At 35.4% G+C, this 13,592-nt stretch overlaps 1 protein-coding gene across 1 annotated transcript; it reads left to right on the top strand.

Moving 5' to 3' along the window:
* The first annotated feature begins 4,495 nt into the window (after positions 1-4,495).
* LOC148905861 (uncharacterized) lies at positions 4,496-6,961 on the top strand. The gene is made up of 2 exons (XM_089039074.1): positions 4,496-5,104; positions 5,371-6,961. Exons 1-2 carry the CDS (start codon positions 4,507-4,509, stop codon positions 6,129-6,131), a joined length of 1,359 nt encoding a protein of 452 aa, XP_088895200.1. The 5' UTR covers positions 4,496-4,506; the 3' UTR covers positions 6,132-6,961.
* The last annotated feature ends 6,631 nt before the right edge of the window (positions 6,962-13,592 follow it).

Consider the following 13,592-nt stretch of genomic DNA (forward strand, 5'->3'; position numbering starts at 1 on the left):
GCAATCATGTGTATTCACTGTATTCATGTGTATTCACTGTATTCATGTGTATTCACTGTATTCATGTGTATTCACTGTAATCATGTGTGTTCATGTGTATTCACTGCAATCATGTGTATTCACTGTTATCATGTGTATTCATGTGTATTCACTGCAATCATGTGTATTCACTGTTATCAAGTGTATCCACTGTTATCATGTGTATTCACTGTAATCACTGCAATCATGTGTATTCACTGTTATCAAGTGTGTTCACTGTATTCATGTGTGTTCACTGTAATCACTGCAATCATGTGTATTCACTGTATTCATGTGTATTCACTGTTATCATGTGTATTCACTGTGATCATGTGTGTTCACTGTTATCATGTGTGTTCACTGTGATCATGTGTGTTCACTGTTATCATGTGTATTCATGTGTATTCACTGTAATCATGTGTATTCACTGTAATCATGTGTATTCACTGTAATCATGTGTATTCACTGTAATCATGTGTATTCACTGTAATCATGTGTATTCACTGTATTCATGTGTATTCACTGTGATCATGTGTATTCACTGTGATCATGTGTATTCACTGTCATCATGTGTATTCACTGTCATCATGTGTATTCACTGTCATCATGTGTATTCACTGTCATCATGTGTATTCACTGTGATCATGTGTATTCACTGTAATCATGTGTATTCACTGTAATCATGTGTATTCACTGCAATCATGTGTGTTCACTGTATTAATGTGTATTCACTGTTATCATGTGTATTCATGTGTATTCACTGCAATCATGTGTATTCACTGTAATCATGTGTATTCACTGTATTCATGTGTGTTCACTGCAATCATGTGTATTCACTGCAATCATGTGTATTTACTGTATTCATGTGTATTCATGTGTATTCACTGCAATCATGTGTATTCACTGTTATCAAGTGTATTCACTGTTATCATGTGTATTCACTGTGATCATGTGTATTCACTGTTATCACTGCAATCATGTGTATTCACTGTTATCAAGTGTGTTCACTGTATTCATGTGTGTTCACTGTGATCATGTGTATTCACTGCAATCATGTGTATTCACTGTTATCAAGTGTGTTCACTGTGATCATGTGTATTCACTGTATTCATGTGTGTTCACTGCAATCATGTGTATTTACTGTATTCATGTGTATTCACTGTATTCATGTGTATTCACTGTAATCATGTGTGTTCATGTGTGTTCACTGTGATCATGTGTATTCACTGTTATCATGTGTATTCATGTGTATTCACTGCAATCATGTGTATTCACTGTTATCAAGTGTATTCACTGTTATCATGTGTATTCACTGTGATCATGTGTATTCACTGTTATCATGTGTATTCACTGTAATCACTGCAATCATGTGTATTCACTGTTATCATGTGTATTCATGTGTATTCACTGCAATCATGTGTATTCACTGTAATCATGTGTATTCACTGTATTCATGTGTGTTCACTGCAATCATGTGTATTCACTGCAATCATGTGTATTCACTGTATTCATGTGTATTCACTGTATTCATGTGTGTTCACTGTGATCATGTGTATTCACTGTGATCATGTGTATTCACTGCAAATATATCATGCATGAAATTAAGATTCAGAAACCTGCCAATTATTATTTTTTTGTTATCAACCAAACTGTAGTTAGTAAAACAATTTTTTTTATTGGTTGAGCAAATATATCATGATTGTGATTGGATAGCTTTACACACCTAATACCTTATAAAGAAGCAGTTGGTCATTGTCTTCTTTGATCAGTACCTTATGCGGAAGACTCACTCTATCATATCAAACAAGTCATAAGTAGCCACCTTTTAACAATAAACTGACCCGGGACCAACCTTTTGGCCTTGCTTCTTCCTACGACGGACAAACGTCAAAACCTATTATAAACGGTTTGGTTGTATGAAGCCAAAGGAATACCTTATTTGGTTCAAATTCCACTTTGTCGGAAATCCCTAATTCTCCCATTTCACACCCCCATAATGCCTTGCGTTTTGGGGGGTTAACCAATCAAAAAACTCAGTGGCGGATCTAGACGTGGGTTTTGGGGGTTGCAACCCAAATGTTAATGTTAATGTCAAGTCCTAGCCTTCCTTTGCACTAGGTTTAATATTTGATGGCCCTGATCCCATTAATTCCTCTAATTAGCTCTTCCACCTTTCTTTAAAGTGCTAGTCTTACGAAAACTACACCATCCCTGGATATATATATAAATATGTAATTTAGTTTACTGTCCTAATTCTTTTTCGATTCGAGACTGGGAAGATGTTGCATTTAGCCTGTAAAGTTTGACCGTTTGAGTCCGCCATTAAGCGATTGTGTTCAACGTTTAGTGATTCAAAGAAAGTGACGTCATACGCGCAACCCTTCAAAATTCGCGGCTTTTCACAATGTATATTTACAACTAAATTCCGATCACTTTTGATTCAAAAGTGAGCCTTAAACCAAGTCATTCTTTCTTACAGAGAATACTGTAAAGTAAGTGTGGATAAAAAGGATGCCCGTTGCGATAAAACTAGCATTTTAAATGCTATCTAAATTAAAGTACATTAAATCGATCACAGACGACATAATTAAAACGCTTTCATTTTATTAAATAACCCCAAAATTGTACACCAGAAGGTCACTTCTCTTCACTCTATTACACTGGGATATCAGGAATTAAAAAGGGGATATTGTGAAATGGCCGAAAATGGTAAAGAGGAGAAGATATTCTCCAAGAGTGCCATTTTAGAGATTAAATCACTGATGGATCTACAATTTTTAACTTCGTTCAGTTATAGTGATACAGGTTATGATGAAGATTATGTGTACGAGATTCAGATGATGATGTCAGTATGTCTGAATCTTGAACTTAGGCTTCTATAGTGGTTCTCAGTAGTAGTAGTACGTAGTTGACCAAATTATCCTGTTAATTAACACAAGTTTGTTGCTGTTGTTGTCCTTTAATTGACTTCAAATATATGTATATGATTTGAGAGGTAACATTTTATTAATTCAAAGAGTGTACATTTGCAAACAAGGAGGAAACCATCACAAATATCTATCTGCTAGTATGGATATTTTACGCTGTATACCAAAATTGTATGGAGTTGGATGTTTTCCTATTGAGATGTTTTATAAATCTGCTTGCACAAAGGTGTTAGTTGACTTCATCGAAACCCAGATCATTCAAGGAGTCAATTTTCTACAAATCTCCGCTGGGATTGCTGCAACAAATTTTAAAGAGTACTGTGAAAAAATGGAACGTTATTCTCTCTTTCACAATCATTGTGGAAATGATTCGGATCAGAATGATTTTGAAGGGTTTTACAGCAATATTCTGTTTTCGTTTCCAAGTAACGACAAAATTATGGAAATATTCTTAGCTGACTTTAATGACAAAGAACCGAATTATAAAAGGGAAATGGAAAAATGCGCACAAGTTAGTAAAATTATAACATGCGACCATACTTTTAGAATTAGTAAATATATCGGGGCTTCAAGAGCTAGTGACAACAGGTTTATTCGGCAATTTGAAAACTTATACATAGTGATGAACGAGAATCGCCAAATCGTAGGCTGGCGGCTTACAAGATCAACGGCGTTTGAGGAAATTAAAGATTTATTACAATATTTAAAGAGTGTTATGAGAGAAGGGCTTGAAACGGTTATCGTCGATGATTGTTGTAAAGTGAGAAAACAATATGAATCAGTCTTTCCGGGCGTGGTCGTCAAGTTGGATTTGTTTCATGCTGTACAGAGAGTCGTGAAAACTTTTCCAAAAGGTACTGAAACATCGAGACAAATATCTAAAGATTTTGGGTTAATATTTCGCAACGACGGAGATTGTGAACACCTTCGCAATCAGCAAACGCCGCAACCTGATGTTATTGAACAAAATCTAAATAATTTCCTTATTAGATGGAGAGAACTTTTGAACTGTAACACTCAAACTAAAACTCTACAAGAACTGGAAAATTTAAAAATACATATACGTAAGGGATGTTTATCAGGACTTCCACCGGGACAAGGCACTGAGTGCAACGAACGTCTCCACCACACCTTAAACGAGAGTCTTCTTTGTGGTGCCACAACTATAAGTCCGGAAATCGCTGTTGCAGTTTTAAGTCTGATTTTTTATGGAATAAATGTAAAGAAAATGGGCAAAAAACACCAAAGCAATGCAAGAGTCGTACCTTTTATGCCTCTTCCAAAATATAGCTTAACTGAAAGCGATGCCGAAAAAGAGAAAACGAGTTACTTTAAGAGCGCGACACAGAATGCTAACCACAGTTTAGATAGGGTTTGGGAACAGCGTAAAGTTAAAAACATCAAGAACTTGGACACAGATTCATCAGGATTAGTGGTAATTGAGACCATCGAGGATATGTTCAACGATTTCGTGGCAGCGATGATTTGTGAAAACACAATAATGTTATTCGACACACTTGAGAAAGTGAAAAAGCAATGCAAAGACAGAAGTTTTAACGTCATGGATATTCCGTGGATGCAGCTGACTGGAGTAAAGAATGTTCTGTTAACAGACAATGGACACAACGATATTTCCCAAAGCGAGCAAGAAGATTTACTTAGCAGAAATTTAACCTCACTTAATTTGAGTCGTGATCCAGTAGCAGGAGATGGCGACTGTGCTTTTGCCAGCATTATTAAACAGCTTCGTAAATCAAACGAATTGCAAACGGAAACAACTTTAAAGAAATACTTAACAGACTTAGGCTTAGGAGGAAGTTTTGACGAAGACGTCCATTTCCTTCGTCAAATTTTTGTCAACGCAGTGCAATCAAGTGAAGACTATCAACAAATGCTTGGAGTTGATCAACAGGAAATGAACTATGAAACTGAACGATTTCGAGATGAAGGGACCTATTGTGGGGAAATGGGAGACTTGATAATGAAAGTGTGTTCAGATGTGTTGAAAATTCCCATATTGGTCGTCACCAACTTACCTGGATTACCATATATTCCCTTTGTACCCGAACAGCAGATCGTGACAGAGATGCTATGCATGTCCTTTAATGCCTATGGTCCAGGTCATTACGACGCTACTTCATTGCTGAACAACGATGAAGGTAATTTGAACGATATCATATCAGGGACTGGAAGGGGTTTTACGTGATCTGTTATTTGACTTAAATCCGCGAGTGCATGATTCGAGATATCATAAGTTCTCATTCATGAATTTTTTGATATATTCAGTTTTAATTCACGGGAAAAAAAGCGCGTGATTCGTGAATTGATCGAAATATAGTCTTTTGAAATACAGTCATACGAAGTTTGGATAACAAATGTTTCATTGTTATTTTATCTTTTATCTTATTTTATTTTATCTTTACAGAAAATGCCAATGAGGCCGCTTCGAACGGTCAAAGAAAAACCTGTTCTTGTGGAAGAAATAAGAAAGGGCAAAGTGTGTCGTCTTGCATACCATTCGACACTGACACTGACGCTGCGCGAGCTGGCCGGAAATGTCCTTGTGTGATGGAGGGATTGTCCTGCTGCAACAGCTGCAGATGTAGAGGCTGTCAAAACAAGGATGAAATAAGCACAGACACAGAAAAGGCACAGATGTCCTGCAGGTGCGGCGAAAGCGCAGAATATAAAGAATCTAAAGAATACATCGCATGCAACGATACAACACGAAAAACAAAGTGTCCTTGCTTCAAAAACAAGAAACCATGCGGAGAACATTGCTATTGCAAAAACTGCAAAAATGTGTATGGAGAATGCACTAGGCCTTACGATGTTTCGCATAGTCCAGTTACGAAAAGAAAAAGATCAAACCCCTCACCATTCAAGAAGATGCGGAGTGCTGATTACCTATTAGAGAAAGGAAGCAAACCGACTTCTTCCGTGTGGTCAGAATATGAAACATGTATGCTTTTCACTATAATGAAAGCTATCCTGTCCTGTTTGGTACCACTTTCAGTAGGAAACATTACCCAATTGTACAACCATGTTACGCAGTCCACAATTTGTGAGGAAACTAAACTACCCGTGCGTTCAAAGAAAACTAGCGAAATTCAAGGAAAGTTGAAGCAGATCGAAGCGAAGCAAATGGTCATCATGGGAAAATCCGGTGGTCATGGTGAACATTAAGCAAGACATTTAAATTGAATAAATAGAGGATATTAATGGGCGCGCTGAGATAATAATGATTAATAATGATTAGACATTTTATCGAAAAGGAGAAATATAGGTACTTTGTGGATAATTAAGAATATGGAGTGCAAACAATTAATCTGTGAAACACTATTACTAAATAGTACAAAATATTGCTAATTAAACAATAGAAAACAATGGAATTTGCATGAAATTGTGCTATTTAGTATTACTAAAGTTTAACGGTTATAGAGTACAAAGACTAAAAGTGTGCAACGCTTCGCACTATTTAGTGAGTAATTAGTGCTAATCAAACAATAGAAAACAATAGGATTAGCATAATGTAGCAGTATTTAGTGGTATTTATGTTACACACTTATAGTGTTGTACTCTATTGTTTGCACTCTATTTATCAATCTACGAAAGTTAAACATAATCATCATTTTAATAGTTGCTATTATGTTATTGAACGTTGCTGTTTGTAAAAAATATCTTGTTAATAAATACTGTACGGTGAAATTACGATGAAATCAACCTACAAAACGGGTGAAAACGCACTGCGCATGCTCGTAACTTTGTCGTAATTTACAACATACAAACAATAAGCAAAAACTTAGGACATTTCAATGGTTTTATAACTCCAAATATACTTGAAGTTTGGTGGTATACTTTTACTAAGAAAGGAGACAGCCAAACACTTTGCATAACGACGTTTCATACCTCTATTATCGCTGTCCCTTTTATTCTCTTAATTTTTTCTATTGTCTTATAATTTTCAAAAGTCATTTTAAAATAAAAGAAAATTTCCCTTCAATGTTGCCCTAAAACTGCTGTTTACACATGTTTTTTTCTCTCGCAATGTTAATTGTTTATTTGTCGCGTTGCAACCGACCACAACTCAAACATTTGTGACAAGAAATCAAAAAGCTTGAAATTTTCTCTGCGAAGTTCAGTATTCAGGATTGCACTGCTAGACTAGCGAAAAATGAAAAATGAAGCGTTTTCATGAAAATTAAAATTGGATTTTTATGCTGTAACAAAAATATGAAATTGCAATGCAAGGTGAGAAAAAAATAACTGCCGCTTGTTAGGCAAAAAATATAACATAATAATATAATATAAAATAAGTAATATGTGGAAATTTTGTTTCGCGGATTTCGCAAGCACTGAGAAGCCAAAGCACTCAAGTTCAAGTTTAATGTAGTACTGAATCTTCAAAATTATTCTATGATTTTTTTTGTTTTTAATTCTGTTATTTTAAGTTCATTGTTATGGTATAATGAAAAAAGAGAAGGGGGTCACCGTATTGGTTAAAAGATATAAGGCTATAAAAGGAGGGATTTTTCAGTTTCCGCACGTTTTTTCCGAAAATCTTCCTCCTCTACTAAATTTGAAAATCGTTTTAAACTATAGAAAATACACATGATAACAGTGAACACGCATGATAACAGTGAATACACATGATTGCATTGATAACAGTGAATACACATGATCACAGTGAACACACATGAATACAGTGAATACAAATGATTGCAGTGAATACACATGAATACACATGATCACAGTGAACACACATGAATACAGTGAATACACATGATTACAGTGAATACACATGATTGCAGTGAATACACATGAATACACATGATAACAGTGAATACACATGATTGCAGTGAATACAGTGAATACACATGATCACAGTGAATACACATGATAACAGTGAATACACATGAATACAGTGAATACACGTGATTACAGTGAATACACGTGATTACAGTGAATACACATGAATACAGTGAATACACATGATTGCAGTGAATACACATGAATACACATGAATACACATGATTGCAGTGAATACACATGAATACACATGAATACAGTGAATACACATGATAACAGTGAATACACATGATCACAGTGAATACACATGAACACACATGATTACAGTGAATACACATGAATACAGTGAATACACATGATTGCAGTGAACACACATGAATACAGTGAATACACATGATGACAGTGAATACACTTGATCACAGTGAATACACATGATTGCATTGATAACAGTGAATACACATGATCACAGTGAACACACATGATTACAGTGAATACACATGATTACAGTGAATACACATGATCACAGTGAATACACATGAATACAGTGAATACAAATGATTGCAGTGAATACACATGAATACACATGATCACAGTGAACACACATGATTACAGTGAATACACTTGATCGCAGTGAATACACATGATTGCATTGATAACAGTGAATACACATGATCACAGTGAACACACATGATTACAGTGAATACACATGATCACAGTGAATACACATGATCACAGTGAATACACATGAATACAGTGAATACACGTGATTACAGTGAATACACATGAATACAGTGAATACACATGAATACAGTGAATACACATGATTGCAGTGAATACACATGAATACACATGAACACACATGATTACAGTGAATACACATGAATACAGTGAATACACATGATTGCAGTGAACACACATGAATACAGTGAATACACATGAATACAGTGAATACACATGATTGCAGTGAATACACATGAATACACATGATAACAGTGAACACGCATGATAACAGTGAATACACATGATTGCATTGATAACAGTGAATACACATGATCACAGTGAACACACATGAATACAGTGAATACAAATGATTGCAGTGAATACACATGAATACACATGATCACAGTGAACACACATGAATACAGTGAATACACATGATTACAGTGAATACACATGATTGCAGTGAATACACATGAATACACATGATAACAGTGAATACACATGATTGCAGTGAATACAGTGAATACACATGATCACAGTGAATACACATGATAACAGTGAATACACATGATCACAGTGAATACACATGATTGCAGTGAATACACATGAATACACATGATAACAGTGAATACACGTGATTATAGTGAATACACGTGATTATAGTTAATACACATTAATACAGTGAAGACACATGATCACAGTGAATACACATGATTACAGTGAATACACATGATAACAGTGAATACACATGATCACAGTGAATACACATGATCACAGTGAATACACATGATCACAGTGAATACACATGAATACAGTGAATACACATGATAACAGTGAATACACATGATAACAGTGAATACACATGAATACACATGATAACAGTGAATACACATTAATACAGTGAACACACATGATTGCAGTGAATACACATGAATACAGTGAATACACATGATCACAGTGAAGACACATGATCACAGTGAATACACATGATCACAGTGAATACACATGATCACAGTGAATACACATGATCACAGTGAATACACATGATCACAGTGAACACACATGAACACACATGATTACAGTGAATACACATGAATACAGTGAATACACATGATTGCAGTGAACACACATGAATACAGTGAATACACATGATGACAGTGAATACACATGATCACAGTGAATACACATGAATACAGTGAATACACATGAATACAGTGAATACACATGATCACAGTGAATACACATGATCACAGTGAATACACATGATCACAGTGAACACACATGAACACACATGATAACAGTGAATACACATGATTGCAGTGAATACACATGATTACAGTGAATACACATGATTACAGTGAATACACATGATGACAGTGAATACACATGATCACAGTGAATACACATGAATACAGTGAATACACATGAATACAGTGAATACACATGATCACAGTGAATACACATGATCACAGTGAATACACATGATGACAGTGAACACACATGATTACAGTGAACACACATGATTGCAGTGAATACACATGAATACAGTGAATACACATGATTGCAGTGAATACACATGAATACACATGAATACAGTGAATACACATGATTGCAGTGAATACACATGAATACACATGATAACAGTGAATACACGTGATTATAGTGAATACACATGATTACAGTGAATACACATGATTACAGTGAATACACATGATTACAGTGAATACACATGATCACAGTGAATACACATGATCACAGTGAATACACATGATCACAGTGAATACACATGATCACAGTGAATACACATGATCACAGTGAATACACATGATCACAGTGAATACACATGATCACAGTGAATACACATGATCACAGTGAATACACATGAATACAGTGAATACACATGAATACACATGAATACACATGATCACAGTGAATACACATGAATACAGTGAATACACATGAATACAGTGATATAAGTAACGTTATAAGTATATCCTATATCGTGTATGTATACAGTGTAGAACCAAGTATAATAGTGCCAGTACATGGGGTCTTACATGAAGTACTGACCAAATTTTTTTAACGCACCAAACCACTGACCGCAATCACAGCGGGCTTTAGTAGTGACGTCACTCACTAGTTACCAGATTGCACTCGTATTTACACAGGGAACCCACTAGAAGAGCCGTATTAATATAAAATTTCAAAAAGAATCAACCTTTTTGAGAAATAATTATTTTGATTTCTTGATTTCAGTTCCCACTTGCTTCACGTGGGATTTTTTAATTTATTGATCCAGATATCGACTGCTGAAACCGTAATGCAGCCAAAACATTAACTCCCTTTTTGTTTCCACTTGCATAAAACCTCTATGACACATGCGCAGTTTAGTGCGAGTACATCCCACAAGAGTTAATGGCTCAAAGGATATGATATTGTTTTCTGAAGCAAAAATAAGGCGGTTTCGAAAGTACAGCATACGGTTGCTGAACTGCGCATAATCCACTCAGGACTGGGAATTTGATACTGATTAGCTTGTATAATCGATATCAGATGAATTAAATCAGTGTTAGCAGCGTATCAGTGCCTAAATCCTTATACATAAAAATGGTAAAATTAAGAATAAACAACTTTAGTAATGCAAACACTTTAAATTCCAGTGACTTTTAGGCAACACATGAATACTCTCCACAAAGTAAAGGCTAACCTTGAGCAACAGATAACTCCAAACCGCAGTATTCTTCAAATGACCTATAACAATAATGTCATAGGTATTGCTTTTATATTTACGCAAACCTGTGCGCAAGAAAAAAACCAAGTATAACAAATGCGTAACCAATTTTTAGAATCTTAATGTGTTGCGAAACATTCTCACATCTTAACCCTTTTCAATATTTTAACAAAAAATTCGATTTCCACTTGCATATAACCTTTATGACACATGCGCAGTTTAGTACAAGTGTATCCCACATGCGTTAATGGCTCAGGAGAGATTAGTTTGTTTTCAGAAGACAAATGATATATTTTCAGAAGTGCATTCTACGGTTTTAAAGTGCGCATAGACCATTCAGGATTACTCGTACGTTGGTACCTCTCTTTTTAAGGAGGCATTGATAATCAAATGATGGGTCAGAAAGATCGTTTGAGTTTATGAAAGAGTGCAAAAAAATAATTGGAATTTTGTGTCTTACGAATATTTATTGATTTGAATCGAAAAAAATGTTTTTAATTGAGACGGTAATTGGAAGGTTTTGTAATAAACCTGTCCGACCTTGATGAGAAGGGGATTTCAACAAATGGAAATTACCAATCAGTTGCATCATATTCTACAAGGTTTATAAAAACATTCATACATGAAATGAATATCCTGAAATAGGCCATTTCACGGATCCCGTTACTCAAAAAAATGTATTTGCAATTGAACTTTCGCTTGCTTTTATATGTGCGCAAGCCCACGCGAACTGACAGCAAATTCATTTCCATCCCAGTATGCATTTCAAACGCATCCCACATGGATAATCCTGTTTGAATAGGCAATTTTAGTCTCTTGGGATTTGACGTTTTTGCTCCTGCAGATAATTTATGCCTAGCGCAAAAAAAGGTAACAACGCTCATGAGAGCGGTGCTCGAGCCAAGAAGTAATAAAAGTAAAAAGTTTAAGCAAGAAAATGATTGATATCCAAACAGCGAGAAATGCAGTTAACCTTCAACGTGTTTTCTGGATTAAGGGTGAAATAGTCTTGCATATTTTCGATATGGTTCATAAATTTATGGATATTTGTTGAAGAAAATGAAAGATTAATTGGTTCATATCTTATCTTAATTGTGATCTCCTGTCCACCTTCGTTTTGTCCTCGTTAAAAAATATGAATGAGCTTGAAAAAAGAAGATCCCACATGCACCACAGTGGTGGTATTACCTAGGTAGTTGCATTTTTATAAGACGGAGTGGTTGGATGGGGATGCGGAGGATCCTATATGGATTTTCATCTACTTTTTTAAGGATCTTCCAATGTTGAGATCCTTCCTTGCTGGATAACCAGATTTATGGGTCTTCCATGATATCTCCCCGTACAGAAAGTACGATAAAAGGCTAAAATAAAGATACTTGGTCGAACAGAAATCTTGATAAATTGTACATTTGTTAACAAATTGTACATCCCACATGGACAGTTGTGTCCGAAACATAGAGAAGGAAGGCACCTGCGTAGGCAGGTGGTGGGGGTAGATGGAAAACGAAATGATGAAACTAAAATTTGACTTCTAAACATAGACATTCTAGAGTGTCTCTATAAAACTGAACACTTAGTATATATCCAAGATTCTTAATTAGTCTTAAGGGTCGGATCAAAAGTACCCCCTTTAAAGAATCAAAAAATAAAATTGTTTTGGTATAAAAAAATAAATTTGTTATAAATCAAAAAATAAAAAAATAAAAATAAAAAAAGAATCAAAAGAAAAATTGTTAGGGTTATATTGTTAGGGTTAGGGTTATATTGTTAGGGTTAGGGTTATATTGTTAGGGTTAGGGTTAGTGTTAACCCTAACCCTAACGATCTTTACCCTAACCCTAACCCTAACCCTAACCCTAACCCTAACCCTAACCCTACCCAGCTAAAATTATTGCTAGGGTTAGGGTTAGGGTTAGTTTTGATCATTTTTAAAGCTAGGGTCAGTAGGGTAAGTTTTTTAATTTTTGTGTGATGTTTTTTTCTATATCCAAAACAGAAGAAATGCTTGTTTGAAGATTAAACCTTGGAAAAAGTAGTGAAAGCAGTAGTTTCTTTTGCAGTCGTTCGCACGACTGTGCAGGAGATTATAAATCCAGACCTTTGCGCTGCATATCATTCCTCCATACAATTTCACACGATTCATCTACCTCTTTCCTACCAACACTCGTGTCCATGTGGGATGTTTTTGTTGACAAAATACTGTTCTGCTAATCTTAGTTCCCTTAAGTTGTGTGCGCAAGCATAATACATGCAAGTATAATAACCGAAGGATTAGGAGCGCCAACTCTAATCCCAAGGGAGTATAATTCTCTAGTCCACCATAACCAGAAGCAGGTTTATTAATGTGGGATGCGTTTGAAATTTGGGGAGGAGACCAAAGAATCTTC

The sequence above is a fragment of the Actinia tenebrosa genome, unplaced genomic scaffold (genome assembly GCF_029948245.1).
Source record: "Actinia tenebrosa isolate PJP-AT-01 unplaced genomic scaffold, QUT_ActTen_1.0 PGA_scaffold6__47_contigs__length_16458017, whole genome shotgun sequence".
Taxonomy (NCBI): Eukaryota; Metazoa; Cnidaria; class Anthozoa; order Actiniaria; family Actiniidae; genus Actinia; species Actinia tenebrosa.